The sequence below is a fragment of the Canis lupus genome, chromosome 25 (assembly GCF_048164855.1).
Source record: "Canis lupus baileyi chromosome 25, mCanLup2.hap1, whole genome shotgun sequence".
Lineage (NCBI taxonomy): Eukaryota > Metazoa > Chordata > Mammalia > Carnivora > Canidae > Canis > Canis lupus.
Genome location: NC_132862.1, coordinates 4,579,108 through 4,605,043, shown reverse-complemented (window position 1 = coordinate 4,605,043; position 25,936 = coordinate 4,579,108). Strand labels below are relative to the sequence as shown.

General features: G+C 40.9%; 1 protein-coding gene across 3 annotated transcripts in view; it reads right to left on the bottom strand.

Annotated features, from left to right (window-relative positions):
• Positions 1-3,044: 3,044 nt before the first annotated feature.
• The window catches only part of CERS5 (ceramide synthase 5), a 31,588-nt gene continuing 8,696 nt past the window's right edge, over positions 3,045-25,936 (bottom strand). The window contains exons 2-12 of one of the 3 annotated variants that reach the window (XM_072797975.1): positions 13,850-13,955; positions 12,926-13,056; positions 11,639-11,696; positions 9,958-10,008; positions 9,178-9,270; positions 7,448-7,576; positions 7,207-7,313; positions 6,285-6,441; position 5,682; positions 5,218-5,240; positions 3,045-3,973 (exon numbers count right to left, since the gene is read on the bottom strand). In XM_072797975.1, coding sequence (XP_072654076.1) covers positions 3,824-3,973; positions 5,218-5,240; position 5,682; positions 6,285-6,441; positions 7,207-7,313; positions 7,448-7,576; positions 9,178-9,270; positions 9,958-10,008; positions 11,639-11,696; positions 12,926-13,056; positions 13,850-13,955 — 1,006 coding nt within the window. In that variant the 3' untranslated portion in view covers positions 3,045-3,823. Of the gene's footprint in view, positions 3,974-5,217; positions 5,327-5,681; positions 5,683-6,284; positions 6,442-7,206; positions 7,314-7,447; positions 7,577-9,177; positions 9,271-9,957; positions 10,009-11,638; positions 11,697-12,925; positions 13,057-13,849; positions 13,956-25,936 lie in introns of all 3 variants that reach the window. The other 2 variants (XM_072797974.1, XM_072797973.1) reach the window with 2 other exon arrangements.

Here is a 25,936-nt window from a genome sequence, read left to right as displayed (position 1 = left end):
ATGACATTTCCTAGACCAACCACGCAGGAAGTGTGTATTTATGTCCTCAAATTCACATGAAGTGTGAATTTATTTACCATTTCTAGATGTCTGTCTCAGGTTATTTTAGCCTGCATTAAGCCAGAACTGGTATCTTTTATATACTTTGACATCTCTTCTCAGCATACCTTTGCTTTCAAGTTTTCTCCCACCTTGCCAAGAATAATTTAATAGTTCTTTTTGCACTGTATTATCTTTCCTCCTTACCTGGGGTATATGAGCTCTTTGAGAGTAGTAGAAACCAGATCTTGGTCCTCTTTGTGCCTCCAGTGTCTGCCACAGTGCCTATCATAAAGTAGGCACTTAAACATTTTATTGAACTGTATTTCCCTGCATGAATACTGGATCTAAAGTCTTAAGAACTTGGTTTACAATCAGCATACTGAATCAAAACCTCCTAACTTAACCTATGTGATGTGATTATTTTTAGGATTGTGATAACATGAAAGCTCATGATATATGATGGGCAATCGAAGATGTTTGTGGGATTTTATTTTATTATTATTATTATTTTTTTATTTTTTAAAAACGATTTTATTCATTCATTCATGAGAGACAGAGAGAGAAAGAGGGAGACACAGGCAGAAGGAGAAGCAGGCTCCATGCAGGGAGCCCGATGCAGAACTCAATCCCGGGTCTCTAGGATCACGCCCTGGGCCGAAGGCAGGCGCTAAACCGCTGAGCCACCCAGGTGTCCCTGTTTTTTTTTTTTTTTTTTTTTTTTTTAAGTAACCTCTGCACCCAACATGGGGCTTGAACTCATGACCCTGAGATCAAGAGCTGCATGTTCCACCGACTGAGCCAGCCAGGTACCCCGGTGTGTGTGTAAGATTTTATTTATTTACTTGAGAGTGTGCATGAGCAGGGGAAGGGGCAGAGGGAGAGGTACAAGCAGACTCCCTGCTGAACAGGAAGCCGGATGCGGGCTCCATCCTAGGACCCCGAGATCATGACCTCAGCTGAAGGCAGACCCTTAACCGACTGAGCCACCCAGACGTCCTGATGTTGGTGTTAAGCACTAAGACTCAATTTCCTCAATGTGGCAGGTTGAAGTTTTCAAAGATGAATGTAATTCTATCCCATTCCATGTGCTCTTCAGCGGGAGCCCTGCTACTCCTCATCTAGAGGTACTGTCGTCTGTGTCCCCACCCTCTTGAATCAAGGTGCTCGCCGTGACTACTTTGATCAGAATACAGTGGAGGTGATGTGTGCCAGCTCTACAGGACATTCTTCTTCTCCGCACTGTGTATGGATCCTGAGATCAAGACCTGAGCTGAGATTGAGTCGAGTGCTTGGGGCACCTGGGTGGTATAGTTGGCTGAGCACCTGACTCTTGGTTTCAGCTCGGCTCATGATCTCGGGGTCGTGGGATTGAGCCCTGTGCTGAACACGGACCCTGCTGGATATTCTTTCCTTCTCAAAAAAGAGAGACACTGGGTTTTGATTCTTGATTAGCTGTTTGACCTTAGGCAAGTTAACTTCTTTTTGCCTCATTTTTATCATATATGAAGTGCTTTATATAGTGCCTGGCATGTAATGAGTTATGTGGTATTATTTATATTATACTACTCAGGTGCATCTTTTGACAGATTAACTGGGACAACCAACAGATTTACAGAGTAGCTGTTCAGATTGCAAAGGCTTAAAACCATATCTTTTAAAAGTATTTCATATTTCACAAATCCATGAGTCAACACTAGGGGAAGTTGAAGAGCTAAATTTAAGACCTCAGGCTAGCTCTGACCAAAAAACTATGTAAAACTTTTTAGAAATAGCTTTTACAGGCCCCAACATAAGTCTTAAAAGCCAGCCACTCAAGGGCGCCTGGGTTAAGCGTCCAACTCTTGATTTCGGCTCAGGTCATGATCTCGGGGTGGTGAGATCAAGCCCTGTGTTGGGCTCTGTGTTGGGCATGGAGCCTGCTTGGGATTTTCTTTCTCCCTCTCCCTCAGCCCCTGCCCCTCCCTGGTACTTGTGCACACGCTCTTTAAAAAGTCAGCCAGGGGGATCCCTGAATGGCTCAGTGGTTTAGTGCCTGCCTTCGGCCCAGGGCGTGGTCCTGGAGTCCCAGGATCGGTCCCTGCGGGGAGCCTGCTTCTCTCTCTGCCTCTCTCTCTCTCTGTGTCTCTCATAAATAAATACATAAAGTCTTTTAAAAATAAAAAAAATAAACAGGGCAGCCCCGGTGGCGCAGCGGTTTAGCACCGACTGCAGCCAGGGGTGTGATCCTGGAGACCCAGGATCGAGTCCCACATCGGGCTTCCTGCATGGAGCCTGCTTCTCCCTCTGCCTGTGTCTCTGCCTCTCTCTTCGCTCTCTCTTCATGAATAAATAAATAAATCTTTAAAATAAAAAAAAATAAATAAACAGCCACTCATTAAGGAAACTCTAAGCAGGGTCAATATCCTGATATTGTCAATCAACACCGAGTACCTGATTCTTAGAACAGTAACCTGTATTTTTCCGTTTTCATCCATTTCCCTGACAAGCACCATATGCCTTAATGTACACAAGGACATCTGGAAATATTTTGATAATCTGAATATTCACTAAATGGAAGACTATCTGAGATGAATTACCAAACTACCATTGGTAATTTTGCCAAGACCTCAACTACAGAAAAGTCTGGATTAGGAAGACTTTTTTTCCATGGCTAAAAGAAAACAGAACTAAAGGAAAACATCTTAGACTCATTTATCACAATCTTTTAAGTGTTAATTGGTAGTCTCTATATGGGAAATACAAATTTCTAACTGGAAGTGTCTTCACCAAATCTCTCTTTCATTTGGTGACACATACTTTTATCTGCTCAGTATTTTTTTTTTTTTTTTACTATTATGCATGTTTAGTGAGCCATAAAATGTGGACACTCTCTTCCCAGCATGCACAGAAAGAAAATACTGGATATCTAAGAACCTTAAGAATGAAACCTGAAAATTATCTTAATTAGCTTATGGATTCAGGGAATTGGGGATAGAGTCACTAAAGAGGTTGAGACAGCAGAGGAGGGTTGAAGCACTTTTAATCACAGAAGAGTAAACAATAGTATAAACCGTTAACGGCTCACCCAGTGGCTGTTGTCCCCCTCCAGCCCTCAGTGTACCCTCTGCCACTCCCCCCCCCCCACTCCCTGCGTACCATTTAGTGAAGAGCAGGGTATCAGCAGCTGTCCCTGTAACTACCAGGTGGCAGGAAGGGAATCTAGCTAGGGGCCAAAAATCTTGGTCATCCATCCATCCATCCATCATTGTCTGTTTCTGTACAACTTCATGTGAAATCTTCCAGCTCCAAGGAGGAACAGTGCAGAAACCTGGAGCTGAACTTTACTGTTCCGTTCAGATGGCCAGAGCTTCAAGAGCCGTGGACAACAAGGGAGGGGACAGGTCAGAGCCAGCACCATTCAAGATGCAGGCCAGTCTGAGATTGAGGTGGGTTCAAAGGGGGCACAAGGTCTAGTGGCCCCAGCCTACAGTTGTGCCCCAACCCAGGAAATGAAACCCGTGCACATGCACAAATGCATATGCATATACATGTACGGGCACGCGCACGCGCGCACACACACACACACACACACACAGCAAATAATATTACTGAAAGAACCTGGAGGCTATTAAATACAAAATGGCAGAGTTTTTTTAAAAAGTGAAAATATCTGCTTCTTTGATTCTCCTCAGTGCCCTGCAGACCCCTAGTCACAAGCACGTAGATGTGGGGAGGCCCAAGAGGAGTGCGTTGCCAGTGGCCCTACAAATCCATGTGTGCTGTAGTTTCCACACCAACCACCTTACTCTTCAGCCCAGTAGCTGCTTCCCATGTGACCATTCACCCGATTGGCACCATTGCTGGAGCTGCTGCCACAGGGGCTTTTCATGTTGGTGGCCATATCTTCTTCCTCTGAGCTGCTTTCCACATCACTGCGGTCATCCTTAGACACCTGGGTGGGATGGGGCCAAAGATAGGAAAGGTGAGGACAGAACTCGTCTGCTACCGTAAGACAGACTTCAGCCCACAGAGCCCATGTTTGGCCACTGCTCCCACTGTGGCCTACTTTCTGGTTGCACCTGACTCAAGATACTATCTGGGCTATGGCTACCATTGTGAACATCCTTTGACTTTTTATCGGTTTCTCTCTCATCATCTTTGATTCTGTTCCCTATAGAATAAGGAGCTGCTTTGGTAAGGGTATGTCTCTCCCTCTGGAGCAGCCTAGGAGAGCTGAATTCATTCACTGAGTCTGGGTGTAGGTCTGAGGGAAACTCCACACACTCTTTCTCCTCTCCTACCTCAAAAGCTAGAAAAGACCAATACAAACAACACAGATGGCTGTCATCATTGCTTCTGTCTTATGGGGGTGGTGGCCACTGGAGTTCCCCATATTGATTATCCTGACTTTTGTTTATCCCCAGAGCTGATCCATAACTAGGCTTTTTTCAATAGTTCTACTCTTCCCGGACTCAGTACCCTATGACATCAATGTATTTCCAGTTCTCTACCATGGACTATAAAAAGTAAAGGAGAGAAACCCAGTGAGACCTGCCAGACTTCTAACCCCTAGGACTGAAGGACAATCAGTGTGGGTTTTTTGTTTGTTTATTTTAATTTGTTAAGTAAGCTCTGCACCCAGTGTGGGGCTTGAACTTGCAACCCTGAAATTAAGAGTTGCATGCTGTACAGACTGAGCCTGCCACGTGCCCCTCAATACGTTTTGTTAAAAAAAAAAAAAGAACAAGAAAAGGGTGAGAAGGATACAAAGCTAGAAATGCTGTTGCCAAGGAGTAGGGCGGTTACTTTGGCTAGTTCTGAGACTCTGGTTTATTGTAGCTGTTGACCTGTGAACCCAGGCAACTGTATTATCTGAGCTTTAGGAAATTTCTACCAGAGGGCAGAGTCTATCTAGATTTGAGGTAAAGGGAGGCTCAAAAAGGAGAAAATTAAAATAAATAAATAAATAAATAAATAAATAAATAAATAAATAAAGGAGAAAATAAGAGTAGACTCAACTTTTGCCTCCATTTAGGAAAAAGAATCTGCCAACTTGAGCTCTAGTCAACAATGGCCCCACAAGGTCAGGAGGGAGGCATGCTCAGAGACAACACGGCCAACAGGAAGGAAAGCAGAAAGGAAGAGAAACACATTCAGACATGCTTTACTGAACACTAGAAGCACAGATACACTTACATGCAAGAGATGAAACTGTCCAGCTCCCACCAGGCATAGAAAAAAGGAAGGAGGTGAGAAAAGAGTGGAGAGTACAGAGTCTGGGTCTAATCCTTCCTGGATAGGTCACCTGGTCAGGAAAGAAAAGCAGGAGAAGAGATGTCCAGTCACCCAGTAGCTACAGCAGAATGCATAGGCACACTGAGCAAGTTCTAAAACCAGTTGCAGCCATAAAGAACAGGGACACAACAGATCGTGTATACTTGGGTTACATTCCATCCCTTTGTCCTACAGTCAGTATCTTCTCCGGCGGAGCCCCTCCCCCTTGCCACTCCGTATTGCTGAAGGCTGAATCCCTACCTAGCCCGTAGGCAAATCCCAGCCTGACTGCTTCAGAACTTGCACAATTCAACTAGGAGTTTGATTGTTAAATGACACCGTCCTTTGTATTTTTGGGCTGGGGGCATAAGGTGGGTATTTGAAACCCTAAATACCTATCTCATGTAGGATCACTGCCTCATTCAACAGTGGGATGAGGCCAGTACTTAGTCCCATATCTTGAACATCCATATCCCATATCTTGGGATCTTGGAGTAGCTTGTGAACACCATTCTTAGGCAATCAAACAATGCTGTTTTTATATGTAGTTTAGAGCTCTGCATACAATTTCCTTTGGAAAAAGGTTTCCCTGATAAAAAAACAAAAATATGAAGTGCACTGAAGTAGGTAGGTTAGGGGCAGGAAATGGTTGAAGCCATCTCAAAAAATAATACAGTTCATTATTTAACCATAGTCATTCCTAAAGGACAGGAAGAAGGCAGATCCTTCCTCCTGCACCTATGTCTTTTTTTTTTTTTTTTTAAGTAATCTCTACACCCAACGTGGGGCTTGATCTTCTGATCAAGAGTCACATGGTCTCCTGGCTCTAAGTCATGTCTTAACAGGCTAAACACTTATAGAAAAGGTGAAAAATCTGGAGTCCAAGCTTTCTGCTTGAGTACCTGCGGCTAAGCTAAATAGAAAAGGTCTATGAGTAATATGTATCTTCCTCCCTGGCCCCAAAGAAAGAAGCCATCTTTCCTCCTCACCTTTCCTCGGATCAAAGCTTTAAAAGCAATTCGCACAATTAGGTAGGACCAGAAGACATGTAGAAACTGTAGGATCAGGAGAAGGCCATTAAAGAGCCACCAGGAGGGATAAGGCCCGATAATTTCCCAACTCTCAAAGAAGGTCGTGTTCAGAATCCTAGAAGAAGAGGCCAATGGTGAGATTCCAGAGTTACAGCCGGGCAGTTGGGAATGAAGCTTGGTTTCCGGGAAAGCAGAACCCAGTATGTTTTCTCTCTGTACATTCTAACAGTTGAAATGCCAGGAACGTTCATCCACAGTGAAAGATAAAGAAAGGGGGCTATGAAGTTTTTTATCTTAAGGGGCAGGGAAAGATGTAAATCTTAGGAACTGATGGATTATATGATATTATTAATCGTTTCAAATATGAAGAGTTTCACAAAACCGGGGGCAGCAATTTTAATCATAATCCTCGTCATTCCTCAGATCCTTAGGTACAGATAGAACAATTTGGTAGTTGCCTCTCTCAGACTAAGGGGAATCTCTAACCTACAGTCATTGGCTTTGCACCATAAGCAGGAGTGTAAAGTGAGAGTGGTGTATATGTTGGTTACGGTGGGGGAGAGAGTATAAGAGCAGGAAAATAAGAGCCTGAGAATTTTGCAGTCAGTGTAAAAGAAGGCAAAATAATTACTTAGGCATAAAATGAGGGCTGTTCCTCAGACAGGAGTCTAGAAAGCCACAGCCAAGTGAGTTGGATGTTCTCAGTATGGATCATACCTCCTTAGAAATACTGTTAGAGGGAAGTAAGGTCCTGTGAGAGTCCATAAGGGGTCATGTTAGGCTCAGGATAAAGCAGGGCAATAGGGGTTTTGGTGGCCTGTTCCCTAAATTGGCAAAAAGTACCATTAGCTGACCACAGCTCCATGGCCCTAACACTTACCAGAATGGGTAGATTCCTAGACGAGTGACCACAAAAACAGCACTGAAGATCACAAAGAGGGTGTCACAGAGACGCTGGTATTTGGCATAATTGGCCAGTTTGGCTGCCTGGGAAAGGAGGATAAAAACTGAGTTGGGGAGTGGGGGAAGAAAAAGAACTGAATTGGGGAGAAAGCCAGTTATCAGGAAGAAAAGGAGACAAAGAGAGGAATAATGAGGAAAGAGGGGTTGGGGGATCTTACCTCCAGTAAGAAGTCTGAGGCATCATGTAAACACATGATCAGAGTTCCCACCCGAACCATGTTGTTGATGTAGGAGAAGGTTATAAGCCCAATGGTGGCCAAGTGATGCACAAACATGATCAGGAAGTCCTAGGAAGGAATGGAAATAGAAGAGGCAGGTAACGGCAAAGCTACAGAGATACTAGCCAACTCAGTCCCTGCATGGTTCTCTGAGGATCTCATCCCGTACCTCAGAGGTTCTTTAAGCACAGAAAATAAACATTTTATTTGGAAGTTGCAGAATATGTAGACCATGTATGCTGACCTGACACTTGGAAATAATTTCCGTTGGCAATCAGACCTAGAAGTCATATCTTTGAGATTCTTTTTCTTTCTTAACTTAAAGATTTTATTTATTTATTCATGAGAGACACAGAGAGAGAGGCAGAGACACAGGCAGAGGGAGAAGCAGGCTCCTTGCAGGAAGCCCAATGTGGGACTCTATCCCAGGACTCCAGGATCACGCCCTAAGCCAAAGGCAGGCACTTAATTGCTGAGCCATCCAGGTGTCCCAAATAAATAAAGTCTTAAAAAAAAAAAAAACAACCAAAAACCTCAGTCTCAGTTCACTGAGGGACAGAAGGATGGGGGAACACAGGTAAATTTGGGTCAGAGAAACAAGGGTGTCGTATCTCCACATGTATATGACAGTACATTATAGTTCTTGAGTTGGGGATGGGTTCACAAGTGTATGTTCTAGGATGTTTTAAAACCCATATAGGGCAGCCCGGGTGGCTCAGCGGTTTAGCGCCACCTTCAGCCCAGGGCGTGATCCTGGAGTCCCGGGATTGAGTCCCACGTCAGGCTCCTTGCATGGAACCTGCTTCTCCCTCTGCCTGTGTCTCTGCCTCTCTCCCTCTCTGTGTCTCTCATGAATAAATAATAAAATCTTAAAAAAAAACCCCAAAACTTGTTTCCACCTTTGTCACCATGTGGGCAAGTCAACTCGCTTCTCTGAATCTTTGTTTCCTAAGCAATAGCAATAAACAATAAAATAAATCATCTAAAATGCTTTCCAGTTGACTCTGAGTAGGTGGGGTTACCAGGAAGGGAAAACAGAGAGCAAGCAAGCAAGAGCAAGTGTGCACACAAGGATCTCCAATGCTAAACAAAAGCCAGATCTTGCTTTTTTGAAAGCAGGCTTTTTCCTGGATGAGACCTTGCTATCCCTAAGTTCTGACTAGTTTCCAGAGCTTTATTTTTAATTTTTTAAAAAAAGATTTTACTTATTTATTCCTGAGAGACAGAGAGAGAGAGAGAGAGAGAGAGAGAGAGGCAGAGACACAGGCAGAGGGAGAAGCAGGCTCCCTGCAGGGAGCCCGATGTGGGACTCAATCCTGGGACTCCGGGATCACGCCCTGGGCCAAAGGCAGACACTCAACCACTGAGCCACTCAGGCGTCCCTCCGGAGCTTTTATACATGTAAGAACCTTAGAGAAAAATAAAGAAAATATAAGGAAAAGGCTGGCTAACTATTCTTATCCTGGGCTGTCTTGAACACCTCAGATATACTTCATCATTAGTAAAGTCTCATTTCTGAGAACATTACAAAAAGCTAACAGTCTCAATTAAACCTACTTTCTCCCTTTTTTATGGTCCCAGTCAGGGCAGAGAATCCAGTGGCAGTAGTAGTGGCTGCTAGAAAGGGGGAGTATGCAATAAATTAGAGTTGACAGAGCCAGGGTCCTTACCTTTCGTTTAATATCTATAAACTGAGAAAACATAAGAGACCAATAGAAGGCCAATTCCATGATATAATAGTAATAAAGCCCACTTGTGAGAGGCTGGAAGAAAGAAAGTAGTAGTTAAAATATTGGCTAGTCAAAAATTCATTCCATCTCTTGTTACTTTATCTCAGAGGACCAATCAATACCCAAAATCATTAGACATCCTTCCTCCCCATCATCTCCCAAGACCTGTAATAGCTAACAGACTTTGGATTGGTGTAGAGAAATAAACCTCTTCCCTCTGCCCCTCCCCATACACATTTTCAGCTTGCAACTTTAGTGATCAGATAATGTTAGCACACAATCGAATCAGTGTCTAGAATTCTGGACAATTAGTGCTTTTCAGGGGATTTAAGACACTTGGTCTCATCTTCTACCCTGTTAGCAGCCCCTGACATTTTTCTAGTATAGATTAGAATCAAGACACTTATTAGGGGACTCTAAGTTACCCTTGATTCAAAAAGGACACCTGAGCCAGAAAGCATCTCATTAAGTGCCAGGAAGCTGTTTATCTTCCAGTCCAATTAGGATGAATATAATGGGGAATCTGGAACAAAAAGATCACTGGATTTCACTGCTATGGGGGCCCCAGAAATAGGTACCCTAAATATATGACTCAAAGAGACTTAGCCCCCAATCCCTCAAGAATACCAAGAAAACATGCCATCTGCCCTAGGACTACCCTACCTACCCTACCTTACACATATACATAAGGGCCCTGTTTTGAAAGGGCTCAGACTGTACCTGATATGGATAGCTATGCCAGCACTGTCGGATGTCCCAGAACCAAGGTGACTAAGAGAAAACAGAGAATCCAGGTCAGGCTTTAGGATTCAACCCTGGCTTACCTATAAATCCCTTTGTCTATGCCAGGAGCCACATGAGAGATGGGGAAGAAAAGGGAATCCCTCTTGATGGAATTTAGGGGTCCTTAAAGGGTCAATAAATGGCTAGGTTTTTCTTCTTGAGCAAGAAAATGTTATTACAAATAGAAAAACCATACTTTTCATTATGTTGTCTTATTATCCTTTCAATGTCTACAGAATGTATAGTTAAGAGACCCCTTTTCTCCCTGACATTGATCGTTTGTTTTCTTTTTTCCTATGGGTTTAACAATTTTAGTTAAACCTTTCAAAGAATCAACTTTTGGCTTTACTAATTTTCTCCATTGTTTGTCTATGCCTATTTCATTAATCTTTTACCTTTTTTTGGTTATTATTTCTTTCCTTTAACTTACTTTGGAGTTACTTTGCTCTTCTTTCTCCAGATATTTCTCCAGATCATAAATTAAAAACTTATATCATTGATTTTAAAACTTTCTTTTCTAATATAAACATTTAAAGCTATAAATTTCCCTCTAAGTACGCTTTAGCTGCATTCCACAAGTTTTGTTACGTTAGGTTTTCAGCTTCATTCCATTAAATATTTTCTAGTTTTCCTTGTGATTTCTTGTTTCATCCATGGGTCATTTAGAAGAGTTTAACTTCCAGAGATTTTCTACATATCTTATTATTACTGATTTTTAACTTCATTCCATTATGGTCAAAGAACGTATTCGTAAGATTTCAAAATTTTAAAATTTACTGAGACTTATGGCCTAGCATTTGGTCTTAATTCATGTTCCATGCGCATTTGGAAATTATATATATTCTTTAGCTGTTGGCATAGTGTTCTGTAAATGTCAGGTCAAATTGGTTGATTGTGTTCTACAAATCTACATCGTTAGTAATGTTTTGTCTAATGATTTAGTCAGTTACTGAAAGAAGATTAAAATCATCGATGGTATTTGTCTGTTCCTTTCCTTCAATTCTGCCTTTTTACTTCCTGTATTCTGAAGCCTCAATTGCAACATTTAGAGAAAAATAAAGTGGTACAGTGAAAAAAAACCCAAACAAACCAACACCAACCATGGAATCAGGATCAAAAAGCCTGAAATTCTTCGACTCTGATAACTGAAGAACAGGAATGATACCTGTTTTATCCACTTTAAAGAGTTACTAGTTCCATTTCTACAACTATCTCCTCCTTGGAAGAACAGGAATTTTTGTCAAATATTTTATTTTATTATTTTATTATATTACTATTTTATTTTATTTTATTTTATTTTATTTTATTTTATTTTATTTTATTTTATTTTTTGTGTCAAATGTTTTATAAACCATCACAGGGTATGCTGATTTAGTTATTAAATTATTATAATTATTATTACTATTATCTCCTCTAAATAAGGGGAGAAACAGTAAAGTTAAAAAGTTACTGAAGTCCAATGCCAGACAATCTATTTAGCATATAAACCTGGGCTGTAGGCATTACAGAAAAAATAAAAGGGGAGAGGGAAGATAAAGAACTAATGGTATTTAACTTTTATCTCTAGAGATGTAAGCATGATTAGAACCCAACAGAGGACCAGAGAGTTTAGACTTACCGACCAGAGAAATTTAATTCCGTAGCAGAATATACATAAATAAAAAGTGAATCTCCACCTGGGTGGACAAAGAACAGAGATTAGATGAATATTCACTCAAAAGAAAGTCTTTGAAGCTGAGGAAGTCAAGATAGCAGATTTGGAGATAAGATAATTATGGGTGAGAAATAAGATAAGTTCCCAGAGGGGCACCTGACTGGCTGGCTCAGTTAGTAGAACAACTGTTGATTTCAGATTTGTAAGTCTGAGTGCCACAATGGGCATAGAGTGTGCTTAAAAAAAAAAAAAAAAAAAAATTTTTAATTAAATTAAAAAAAAAATAGGGGATCCCTGGGTGGCTCAGCAGTTTGGTGCCTGCCTTCGGCCCAGGGCATAATCCCGGAGTCCTGGGATCAAGTCCTGCATCAGGCTTCCTGCATGGAGTCTGCTTCTCCTCTGTCTGTATCTCTGCCTCTCTCTGTGTGTCTCTCATGAATAAATAAATACTAAAAAAAAAATAGATAAGTTCCCAGAATAGGGACAAATACTGTTACCTAAAAAACTAAAATGATAGAGACATCTTCAGCCCTGTTTAAAAGATTTCCACAAGTGTGTACTGCCTTTAATCCTTTTCTTGGGATCCCTGGGTGGCGCAGCGGTTTGGCGCCTGCCTTTGGCCCAGGGCGGGATCCTGGAGACCCGGGATCGAATCCCACGTCAGGCTCCCGGTGCATGGAGCCTGCTTCTCCCTCTGCCTGAGTCTCTGCCTCTCTCTCTCTCTCTCTCTCTCTCTCTCTCTGTGACTATCATAAATAAAAAAAAAAAAAAAAAAAAAAAAATCCTTTTCTTCTATACACTCCTTAGTGATAGTGCCTAATATTTTTTTGCATGACATGATAAATTGTATTCTGTGGCCAGACGATAATTAGTAAAAACCCAGTGAAATGAAATATAGCATGTCCAGAAAAGGGAGGTTTCCCACCAAAATGCCAATTTAGAGCAAGCCGGTACTATCTCTACCAAGGTGTACAAGGGTGTGCCTGTCTACCTACATAAGTGGAGTTATAGGAACGCACTCCCCAACTGTTTGGGAAAGGGGAACAAAATGGAACTACAATATGTAGCTTAGTGGCAAGCATGTTCAAGACACTAAGGGTAACCAGTCTTCCAGTTATCTTCTTTCCTGCCTATAATAAATTGAGTTAGCCCTCTACATCCATTTACTATTGTCCTACCAAAAGAAAACCTCAGTCCAGTCATACCCTACCCTTCCTTCTCCTCACTCCCCACATCCCTCTGCACACCTACATGCTTTCACAGAATTTAGTGAGCGTTGGGGGCTTGTCCTGATTCCTCCGATGACGAAACCAGCATTGGATTTTTCGGATATCCCAGTCCAGTTGCTTTGACAGGCCCTCCAGCCTCTTCTCATCAGGATACTGTAGATGTATGACCAGAGTCAGAACATCCTTTGCTCTTCATCCTTCTCATTAAATCCCTTTGACTAGCTGAGTGGCAAAAGGGGGATAACTATAGCAATTTAAGGGATGTTTATCTTTCTAGGTTTCATCCCCAAACTCATTTTTAGTAGGAAGTCCTATTTCACATATCAAAGACCTTTACCTTTATACACGTCCTCATTTTGTCTCCTCCCTCCAGCCCAAGCTGAGTAAAAAAAAAACTATTAAAAACCCAAACCACAAAGGTTATCAGTACCATCCCCATCTTGATTATGCAACTAGATGACGACAGAAGCTAGAACAGGGAAAAACAAAATCAAGATATGACATGTGTCTGGGGAAGGAAGAGTTGTGGTGGCTACTAGGTCTAAAATTCAAATGTGGGATCCCTGGGTGGCGCCTGCCTTTGGCCCAGGGCGCGATCCTGGAGACCCGGGATCGAATCCCACATCGGGCTCCCGGTGCATGGAGCCGGCTTCTCCCTCTGCCTGTGTCTCTGCCTCTCTCTCTCTCTCTCTCTCTCTCTCTGTGACTATCATAAATAAATAAAAATTGAAAAAAAAAAAAATAAATAAAATTCAAATGTATGTAAACTTGACTTATTTAAGGGATCCTGACCCAAAGGTATTTCCCTGAGGGGATAAAGTTCCCCTTATAGTTATATGGTCTACCCAAATGTGAAAGATCATTCTGTCCTATTCTACCCTTGGAGATACTTGTTTTCTACTCTCCCCTACCCCATATGAATCTTCCTATTTCTTTGCCCACTTACCTTGGTAATAGATATGAACACCTTTTCAAGGATGGCATTGGGTTGGGCCAGATAAGGATCACTGTCCTGGATGCCAACATGGAGTGCACAGGGTTTGGCAATAAACCTGTAATGATAAAAATCCAAAGCCAACTCTAAATACTGTTTGCTAAGCATGAAGGAAAGATTCTGATTAGGGGACTAAGGGGAGGCAAAAGGGAAAACATTTGGCTGGGAACTAGGTATTTTTTTATTTAGTTCTGGATTCTGCCATTGACTCACTTGAGAAGTGACCTGAATAAGAAATATTAGAATATAAGCTCTCTTTCCATTTTTCCCTGCTTCCCTTATCACATCTTGAGCTTTAGAGTCATAAAGATCTAGGTCAAACCTATCATTTTATCTATCAGTCTATCACTTATCACCCATAGGAATTTGGGCAATTTACTTAACCTCTATAAGAATGTTTTCTTCATCTATAAGATGAAAGTAATATCAACATTGCTATTGAGTATTGCTACTCAGTATAAGAGCCACAGACCAAAAGCATCATTGGTTTTTCCTGCAACCCTTTTAGAAATGCAGAATCTCAAACCCCATCCCGGACCTGCAAAACCAGAATCTGCATTAACAAGATCCTCTGGTGATCCTCATTTGCCCATTAAAATGTTAGAAACACTGGTCTACTTTATAAAAACTTTGTAAGTATTCAGTGAGACAATGTATTATGAAGACCATGGCACAAAGGAGATGCTTAATAAATGATGTAAGGAGTTTTCCTTACATCAAAAGATCAAGAAGATCTTAATTGGAGGGCAAAGTAGAACTGAGACTGTGTTCTTCCTAAATACAAATATCCTGGGTCTTGGTCACCTTCCTGACTAATCAAAAGATTATGGAAATAGGGCAGCCCGGTTGGCTCAGCGGTTTTAGCGACGCCTTCAGCCCAGGGCGTGATCCTGAAGACCGGAGATTGAATCCCGTGTCGGGCTCCCTGCATGGAACCTGCTTCTCCCTCTGCCTGTGTCTCTGCCTCTCTCCCTGTGTGTCTCTAATGAATAAATAAAATCTTTAAAAAAAAAAAGATTATGGAAATATGGAAATACTTAGAACTTTCAGTAGCCTGGAAGGAAATTAGAGATGGGAAATAAATTACCTATTAGTATTTAGTTCTAATCCCCAATCTACCACTAATAAGTCATATAAACTTTATCTAGTCACTTAACTCTTTGGGTCTTGGTTTCATCATCTAGAAGAAATAATGAGATGATTCCTAAGATTTTGTATCTATGATTCCATGGTGTTATCATTGATTATAGTTAATTTTTAACTTGTAGATCTTTGAAAATAAGGAACTGTTCTTTGGTTCTTCAAGAAAGATCTCTCTTTTGGGATGCCTGGGTGGCTCAGCAGTTGAGTGTCTGCCTTTGGCTCAGGGCGTGATCCCAGATTTCTGGGATTGAGTCCCACATTGGGCTCCTTGCATGGAGCCTGCTTCTCCTCCCTCTGCCTGTGTCTCTCATGAATAAATAAATAAAATCTTAAAAAAAAAAAAAGAAAAGAAAAGATCTCTCTTGGGGCACCTGGCTGGCTCAGAAGGTAGAGTATATGACTCTTGATCTCAAGGTTGTGAGTTCAGTGCACATGTTGGGCATACAGTTTATTAAAAAATAAAAATAAAAAATAAATAAAGAGGGCACTTCAGTGGGTCAGTTGGTTAAGCGTCCGAGTCTTGATCTCAGAGTTGTGACTTCAAGCCCTGTGTTGGGCTCCACACTGAATGTGGAGCCTGCTGAAAGAAAGAGAGAAAGAGACAGAAAAATCTGTCTTCTCCACAACCATAAACTTCTGTGAGCATTAGCTCTAGGAAAAACTCTATGTAGTCACTTTCAGGATAAGTCAAAACCAGTTTTAGTTCTCTTAGCACCTTAAGGAGTCCCTAGATGACATTGTGACTGGGAAGCATAAGATGGAGTGCTCTTGACCTATTTTCTTGATCTGCATTTGAATCCAGAATTTATCTCTAAGGGAGGGACTGAGAATAAGAAACTTTATTATTTTCCTCTGTGAAAATCTATCACCAAAGTTAATCAAAAGATTATGTTATGAGCCATGGAGAAGTATTTATTCAGAGCACAAAGTTAGCCACATTTGTAGCCTACTCTCACCTCTTTCACACAGGTGGTGCAAAAGTTTCATTCAAATACCAATACTAAAAGAAAAAGAAAAAAGAAAAAAAAAACAAATACCAACACTAGTAGATACTTTAATTTATACTTCCTGTATATTATTCTGTGTACAAATATGTTAGCATCCTACTCATGTTTAAAAACATTATGAACACAGAATATACAGAGAATAATGTTTTTGTTTACCACAATTCTGTGTCTGTGCTCAGTAGTTGCTCAGTAACTGACAACTGACAGGTCTTGCAAATCCTACCCTTGCTCTAGTGGAACTCAGTTGGGACCTAGGATTGATCAGCATCCAGAGGAGTAATTAAGTCAGTCATTCTTTCCTTTTGAGTTGGTGCTGTATGAGAGACAAAAGCACTGTCTCCTCTCATCTACATTAATTATACGAAGAGGTAGATCTAATAACAAAAATAGCCTTTCCAATTCCTACTCTTGCTCCCTGATCTAGGGATCTTCCTCAACCCAGAAGCAGTCAGGTGATGAATGCCCTGAAGCTAGATTTTACCAGCTAGAGACTCTGTGAGTTACTCACCTATAGAATGGAGATGATATCTACTTCACAGGGTTATTTTAAAAATGAGATGATATGACCCATGCCTAACCTAGTATCTGATATTTAGTAAACATTCATTAAAAGGCAGCTGCTATTACTATTATTATTATTTTGGAAGGCAGCTATTATTATTTTTACCAGAAACAGTTCAGTCTTCGTTCTTCCTGATGCTATCTCTGGCAGAAGGCAAAAAGAGAAATCTTTTTTTTTTTTTTTTTAAGATTTTATCATTTATTTGACAGAGAGAGAGAGCACAAGCAAGGGAGAAGAGAGGGAGAAGCGGGCTCCCTGCCGATGTGGGGCTTGATCCCAGGATTCTGGGATCATGACCAGAGCCAAAGGCAGACGCTTAATAGACTGAGCCACCCAGGTGCCCCAAGAAGTTTTCTTTCATACAACAGGGACAAGTTTGTACCCTGCTCACCTGGGCGAAACCAAGATAATTATTTTATTTTATTGTATTATCTGGACCTTGGAGCGGACTTAATATCCTAAAGTTGTAATTGGCTCATATCCTGACCTCATTAGTTTGCAGAGTGCAATGAAAGACCGTCACTGGCATCCAGTCAGTTACAGTTATACAGATACAGACCCTGGGAAAACTTATCTATTTGACAAATCTTATGAAGCACCTATTTTGTGCTACAGTACGAAGCACAAAGCCATAAATAAGGAGTTATGATTGGAAAATAATCTTTTTCTGATAAAAATTAAATACACAGATTTATTTATGTACTTAATGAATCACCTTCCTGAAGAAAGTGAAATTAGGTAGTCTTTTTTTTTTTTTTTTTTTTTCTGAGAGAGAGAGAGAGAGAGAGAGAGAGAGAGAGAGAGAGACAGGCAGAGGAAGAAGCAGGGTTCATGCAGGCAGCCCGACAGGAGACTCGATCCCAGGTCTCCAGGATCACATCCTGGGCTGAAGGCAGTGCTAAACCGCTGAGCCACCTGGGCTGCCGGGTAGTCATTCTTTCTGTTAAATAGGCACTTAAACCAAAGCATGTCGTAGAGACTCACAGGATTTCAGAGAACCTTTCAGGAGTCTACAACACTCTCATAATCATTCTGTAACTTCATAATAGTTCTTTTTTCTCTCATTCTCTCATGAGCATACAGTGTAATTTTCCATAGGTTACATGACATTGGAATAGACTGAATGCAGAAGCTGACATGAGAATACAGCTTCCAAATGACTAGAGACAAAAATGTAAAGTAATGCTATTCTCATATTTTTTTGTTTTAGAAAATATTTTTCATTAAATATTGGTTATAATGCCAATATAATCAATTTATTGTCATTTATAAATAAATTAATAACATTTTTTTAACATTTCCATTTTAATTTAACCCATGTTAATATTATCCATATAAACATAAATTCTCAGGGCACCTGGATGGCTCAGTAGTTGAACATCTGCCTTTGGCTCAGGTTGTGATCCCAGGGTCCTGGGATCAAGTCCCACTCAGGCTTCCAAAGGGGGTAGGCCTCCTTCTCCCTCTGCCTATGTCTCTGCTTCTCTCTCTGTGTCTCTCATGAATAAATAAAATCTTTAAAAAATAATAATAAACTCTCTTGGAGCCTTAATTTTTAAGAGTGTAAAAGATTCCTGATATCACGGTTTGAAAACTGCTGTGCTGGATGACACTGAGAAATCAAATTTGTCTTGTGATTTTTTTTATCCTCTCCAGGATCAGTTTGTTGCCCAAGTTTTAAAATAATTTGAAAAATCAGATTTCCCTTTGCTTGCAGGTCTGAATTAGTAGGCATTTAGTGCCCTTAATAAATGGTAAGTTTCTCCTTTCCATTGCCACTCCAGGAACAGGAGTCTAATGATCCAATCTGATTGTAACATATCTATTCTGCTTCATATACATCATTTCATTCTGCACTTTTCCTGCCCTCTAGGTACATGGCAGCAGCTGACTGAGGCCTGGGCTAATTAAGATGAAATTACTTACTACCTTGCTTTTTCATACCAAAGACAGGAGATATACTATCTTTGTGATTCACTACAACATCACTGATAGACATGAACTAAACACAGATCTATTTCAAAGTATAGATCAAGCTTCTCAACTGGTATATCATGGCAAGTAACATACTTGAGCTATATTTATCCTGAGATACTGTTCTTAGCTCTCAGGCTGATCCATGGGGCCCACAGTAGTCAGGAAACCTTAGTCTATAGTCTTTTTTTTTTTTTTTTTTGGAAATCAGCATTTTATTTTTATTATTTTTTAAAGATTTTTTATTTTTATTTTTATTTTTTAAAAGATTTGTTTATTTATTCATTAGAGACACACAGAGAGAGGCAGAGACACAGGAAGAGGGAGAAGCAGGCTCCAGGCAGGGAGCCTGATGTGGGACTCGATCCTGGGACTTCAGGATCACGCCCTGGGCTGAAGACGGCGCTAAACCGCTGAGCCACCGGGGCTGCCCAGATTTTTTATTTTTATTTATTGAGACACACACACACACACACACACACACACACACACACACACACACAGAAAGAGGCAGAGACACAGGCGGAGGGAGAAGCAGGCTCCATGCAGGGAACCTGACATGGGACTCGATCCCGGATCTCCAGGATCACCCCCCAGGCTGCAGGCGGCGCTAAACTGCTGTGCCACCAGGGCTGCCCAGTCTATAGCCTTTGGCCTCAAATATCCCACTGTGCTATACACAAATCATTTTCTATGTGTGCAGCAACATGATTAGGTTGGAAAGCAGCAGCTCGGATAAATTTCTGGAAAACTATTAAGTATCAAAATTTATATATAAAAAAGAAAAATTACCATCAAAGAAATCAAAATAGGGAATGAAGAGAAAAATACCATAAAAAGACAAAGATCTTATACAGACTGATGAGGATGGTATATCCCTAGAGTATTGAGTAACAATATCTGAACCTGGGATCCCTGGGTGGCGCAGCGGTTTGGCGCCTGCCTTTGGCCCAGGGCGTGATCCTGGAGACTCGGGATCGAATCCCACATCGGGCTCCCGGTGCTTGGAGCCTGCTTCTCCCTCTGCCTGTGTCTCTGTCTCTCTCTCTCTCTCTCTCTCCGTGTGACTATCATGAATAAATAAATTTAAAAATAAAAAAAAAATTTAAAAAAAACAAAAAAAACAAAAAAACAACAATATCTGAACCTGAATGCTCACCATTACACATACACACACAAAGGAAAGAAGATAGCGATTTTTTAAAAAGACTTAAGAGAGAGAAGTTAGGGGGAGAGGAGGGGCAGGGCAAGTGGGAGAAGACAACTCCCTGCTGAGCAGGGAGCCCAATGTGGGGCTTGATGTCAGGACCCTAGGATCATGATCTGAGCCAAAGGCAGATACCTAACTGACTAAGCTATCCATGTACTCTCCCCCTGCCCACCATTTTTTTTTTAAATAAAGATTTTATTTATTTATTCATGAGAGACAGAGAGAGAGAGAGAGGCAGAGAGACACAGGCAGAGGGAGAAGCAGGCTCCATGCAGGAAGCTCGATGTGGGACTTGATCCGGGAATCCAGGATCACACCCTGGGCTGAAGGCAGGCTCCAAACTGCTGAGCCACATAGGGATCCTCCTGCAACTGAATTCTTAATAAACCAATCACATTACAAGTTTAAGTGGCAAGGTACCTGGGTAGCTCAGTCAGTTAAGTGTCTATTTTCAGCTCAGGTCACGATTCCAGCGTCCTGGGACTGAGCCCTGCATCGGGCTCCCTACTCCTCGGGAAGCCTGCTTCTCCCTCTCCCTCTCCCTCTGCATCCAATTCCCCTGCCTGTGGTCACACTCTCAAATAAATAAAATCTTAAAAAAATTTTTTTAGCCACTTCTGTAGGGTAGAAAGAGGGAAAAGTAAAAAAGACATTCAGGTAGCTGGAACAGCATGCATTAGAAATAAGAAACAGTGTGTTTAGAGAACTTTGCAATGTTCAAATCTGGGGCTGGCAACAGGGAAAAAAAAAACTATACAGGTAGGTAGAGGCCAGGTCACGGGTGCCTTATGCGTTATGCTAAGCGTGAACTTTATCCGATAGTTGATGAAGAGTCATTGCAAGGCTTTAGGCAGGGCTCGAGAAGAGATACAGATTTGTATATTAATAAAGGAATGCGGGATCCCTGGGTGGCGCAGCGGTTTGGCGCCTGCCTTTGGCCCAGGGCGCGATCCTGGAGACCCGGGATCGAATCCCACATCAGGCTCCCGGTGCATGGAGCCTGCTTCTCCCTCGACCTATGTCTCTGCCTCTCTCTCTCTCCCTCTGTGACTATCATAAATAAATAAAAATTAAAAAAAAAAGAAGGAATGCCATCAGTTATAGTCTGCTGTAAAAACTCCATGCTATAAGTGATAAAGCACTGAACTAAGGCTATAGAAGTGGAAAGGACAGATTCAAGAGATGCTGAGAATGTAAAATTAATAGCACTTGGTGACTGAATAGATGTAGGAAGCAAAAGAAAAGAAAGAGTCAAGCGTTCCTTTCATATTTCTGGCTTGGGAAAACTAAGGTGATTATGGTGTCTCGACTATGTAGAGCAAACAGTAAGAAAGCAAATTTAGAGTGATAGGTGAATTCAGTGTTAGGCTGAATTTGAAATGCCCTTGGGACACTGAAATCAAACTATCTAGTAGGCAAATAAACTTGAAAAGGGGCTTGACAGACAGACACACACACACATACACACACAGATCTAAGAAAGAAAAAAGAGTAAGAGAATGAGAATATAGGTGGTAGCTAAAATTGTAGGAGTGGATGTGATTGCAATAAGAAGGAACACAAAATGAGAAGAAAACCAAGGTCAGGATCCTGGGAAATACTAGCATTAAAGGTGACTTTAGAAGCCAGGAAGGCCAGAGCAGAGTCATATCAAATGAGGCAGACATCGAGTAAGACAAGGATTTCAATATCCACTGGATTTGGCAATTTGTAAATCTCTGGTAACCTTCACCAAAGACATTCCAGTGGAATTGAGACTAGAGAGAGAGAGAGAGAGAGAGAGAGACAGTGAAAGGAGGAAGAAGAAAGAAGTAGAAATAGCTAAGATTCTTAAGAATTTTGACTGAGAAGGGAATCCCTTCAACTTCTGGCATCGGAATCACTCTAGATCCCCGTGCTTCAGATCCATTTTCTTCCTGACCAGAAATTTCATTCTATTTATTCCTCTTTTTTTCAGCCTCACTATTTCTTCTCAAGAGAACTTAAACATGCTCAAGTTCTCATCTTCAACAGCTCTTCCTGCCCCTCAGATCCTCTGGTGCTCTCCCACCTCACAGCTGAAGTTCTTGGATAAAGTTCTCTCCTCAAGCCTTCTCTTTTAATTCCCACTCATTCCTCAGCCTTCATCCTCTCTCATCTGGCTTCTGTCCCTACACTCCAATGGCACTGCTCTTGCCAGAGCTGTTAGTGATCTCACTGTGAAATCAAATGGATCCTTTTCAGTCTTCTACCTTACCTGACCACTTGGCATTTTCCCACATTACTGACCATGCCCTCCCTCATGAAATGCTTTTTCCTTAGCTGCTTCTTTATTGACATACTCTTCCTAGTTTTCTCCCCCGTCTCTCTGGCAGTAGAACTATACTGCCTGGTATGCATTGCTAGCTGAGTCACTTGGACATGCTACTTAACTTTCTCTGTGCTCCCGTTTTCTCATCTATAAAATGAGGATAACTGTAATATCCACCTACTTCATAAAGTTACTACGAGGATTCAGTGTTTAGCACTCAGAACAGTGCCTAGGACAAATAAATTTTTTTTCAAATAAATATTTATTACATCTTAACTACTGATATTATCAAATGTTGGTTGTCCCCCCCCTCCCCCCCCCCCGCTTTTTCCTAAAATGTGCTATTTTCTCACAGCTCTATGCAGGTTCTTTTCTCACTTTACACATTCACTCTGGATGATCTCATTCAATTATAGCAGAAGGTCTCAAAGTATAGTCTGCAGACCCCAGAGGGTCCCTGAGATAGCTTCTAGAGTCCCAGAAAGTAAAAACTATTTTCAAAATAATTTTAAGACACTTGCATTTGTTACTGTGTTGACATTTGCAATGACAGTGCAAAGCAACAGTAGGTAAAACTTATAGCACTTGAGCACAAATTGAGGTAGTGGCAGCAAACTGCAGTAATATATATATATATATATATTTTTTAAGATTTTATTTGGGGATCCCTGGGTGGCCTAGCAGTTTAACGCCACTTTTGGCCCAGGGCGCAATCCTGGAGTCCCGGGATCGAGTCCTGCATCGGGCTCCCGGCACGGAGCCTGCTTCTCCCTCTGCCTGTGTCTCTGCGTCTCTCTGTCTCTCATGAATAAATAAATGAACTCGATCTCAGGGCCCTGGGTTCATGACCTGAGCCAAAGGCATATGCTCAACCACTGAGACACCCAGTCGTCCCTGTAGTAATAGTTATTGTGTTCTTCCTTGCTATGTCCTCTTTTTGTTGTTGTTGTTTAAGCCAGTTCACTTAATATCTTGATGAAGCAATACTAATTATTGATTTTAATAAATCTCAGCCTTTGAGTATATTTTTAAAAAGCATTTTGTAATAAAATGGGAAGTACACAGAAAGCACTTTTGCTGTATACCAAAGTATATAGTTGTCTCAAAGAAACACACTTGTTTGACGGAGTTGTGTGCTGAAATAAATCACTTTTTTGACAGAATGCCATTTTTACCCGAAAAAGTGGGGAACAGACAAACTAAAGTTTGGATCTAGATATTTAGAAAATATTTTCTTGAAAATGAATAAAATAAGCTTGTCACTTCAAAAAACATTGTTGCCAATGATAAAATTCAAGCTTTCACGTGAAAATTAGAATTTTAGAGAACTTATATCCATCTTTCAGCTTGACAACTTCCCTGTGCTATAAGCTTCTATGATAAAACTGGTTCTGATGAGATTAACTAATAAGATTTTTAAAATATTATATAAAGAAATATTGTATAAAGAAATACATTGTATAAAATATTGCATAAAGAATATTGTATAAAGAAATGTATTGACACATGGGAGATCTATGTAACTCGATGAACCAGTATTTTTCTTTTTCTTAACTGATGTACTTTTATGTACAAAGAGTTAGCATGAAGGAGGTAGGTATCTTGGATATCTGCAGTTAAGGTAGGTTATCTTGGATGACCCAATCAAAGAAGTTCATTTAGTCCAACTTCAGCCTATATTCTTCACATACTGATAGAAACAATGGCAGCACATAATGAGGCTGTATTTCCAGATCAGACTATGCCAGTTTGAGGTGATGTGGCAAGCATGAGAACTCTTGCCAGATTTCCTCAGATGGCTCCAGTAGAGCTGCTGGTGACCCCATCTTGCTCTCTTGGATGCAACAAGACAAAGTGACCAATCCATGATAGCCAATCAAAATTTAAGACAGATAATGATTTTAACATTATTATTTTTTTTTAAGATTTTCTTTATTCATAAGACACACAGAAAGAGAGAGAGTCAGAGACACAGACAGAGGGAAGCAGGCTCCACGCAGGGAGCCCGACGTGGGACTCGATCCTGCGTCTCCAGGATCATGCCCTGGGCTGAAGGCAGCGCTAAACCGCTGAGCCACCCGGGCTGCCCCGATTTTAACATTAATGAAAAGCTCATTGATAGGGTTTCCTCAATGCAACCAATTATTTAAGAAATACTACTTAGGGGTGCCTGGCTGGCTCAGTTGGTTAAGCATCTGGCTCTTGGTCTCAGCTCAAGTCTTGATTTCAAGGTCATGAGTTCAAGCCCCAGATTGGGCTCCATGCTACTACTTGTTTGTTGTGCTTCAGTACTGTATCAAAGAAAAAATAAGTCCCCTTTCCAATGACATATTTGTGAGGCCAGCTTTTATTTTTATACTTCAACCAAAACAGTGTATCACAAGAGATTGAATGCAGAAGCCACAGAGAAAAATCAAACTATCTTTATTAAGTCAGACATGAAAGAGATTTGTAAAAATGTAAAATCAGTGCTGTTCTAAATTTTTTTTTTGGAAAATAATTACTTTTCAAAAATGTTATTCTTGTTAACATGTAACATGGATATCACTGTTATTTTTAATGAAATAAATACATTTCTTAAATTTCTCAGCTTTATGTATTTATTTTATTTTAATAAATAATATTTAAGAGAGGGAGAGCACAGAGAGAGAAGCAGGCTCCCCACTGAGCAGAGAGCCAAATGTGGGGCTCGATCCCAGGACCCTGATAGCATGACCTGAGCTGAAGGGAGATGCTTAACCCACTGTGCCACCCAGTCACCCCTCAACTTTATTTTCAAATATGGAAAAACTGATAGGAATAAGAGATGTTCAATAAATTCAATAAAATAAAGATTTTATTTATTTATTCATGAGAGACACACACACACACACACACACACACAGAGGCAGAGACACAGGCTGAGGAAGAAGCAGGCTCCATGCAGGGAGCCTGATGTGGGACTTGATCCCAGGACTCCAGGATCACGCCCTGGGTCAAAGGTGGCACTAAACTGCTGGGCCACCCAGGCTGCCCGAGATGTTCAGTAAATTCTAAGAATGAAAAAGAATGCTGAGAATAAAAAGTTCAAAAATCACTAAATTATTCATTTCTGTGCTGATGACTCCCAACCATATATTATTTTATATATCCCTTATACATATGCACCCATGTATTTTTCTGAGTAAATTCTTTTTTCATTTTTTAAATTTTTAAAGAAGATTTTGTTTTTGGTTTTTGTTTTCTGCTGCCAAAAACTAGGAAAGACAGATTTTTCTTAAAAAGATTTTATTTATCTATTCATGAGAAACACAGAGGCAGAGACATAGGTAGGGGAAGCAGGTTCTCCGTGGAGAAGCAGGTTCTCCATAGGAAGCCTTGATTCCAGGTCCCCCGGATCATGACCTGAGCCAAGGGCAGACACTCAACCACTGAGCCACTCAGGCGCCTTGAAAGATTTTTAAGAAATCTCTACATTCAGTATAGGGCTTGAACTTACAACCCCACGACTAAGAGTCTCATGCTCTACCGACTGAGCCAGCCAGGCACCCCTTCTGAGTACATTCTTGAGCATAGGATTTGTTATCTACAAACACATGTGCTATACACATTAATTGTACATATATATGTATTCTTTGCAGTTTCCTTTGAGGACTATTTTTTTTTAATTGGCAAATTTGCTCTTAAAGTAAAAGCAGACTTCTAAAAAAAGACTTCTATAATATATATTACCCTAAACTATAGCAAGTCACACACCATGTATTTATAGCAGATTATTCTTCCCTCCTTCTCCCACTTTCATCAGATTTATCTTCCCTTAGACCTATTAACAGGGCCTTAAAGCATTAAGATGACTAATACCTTTACCTACCAG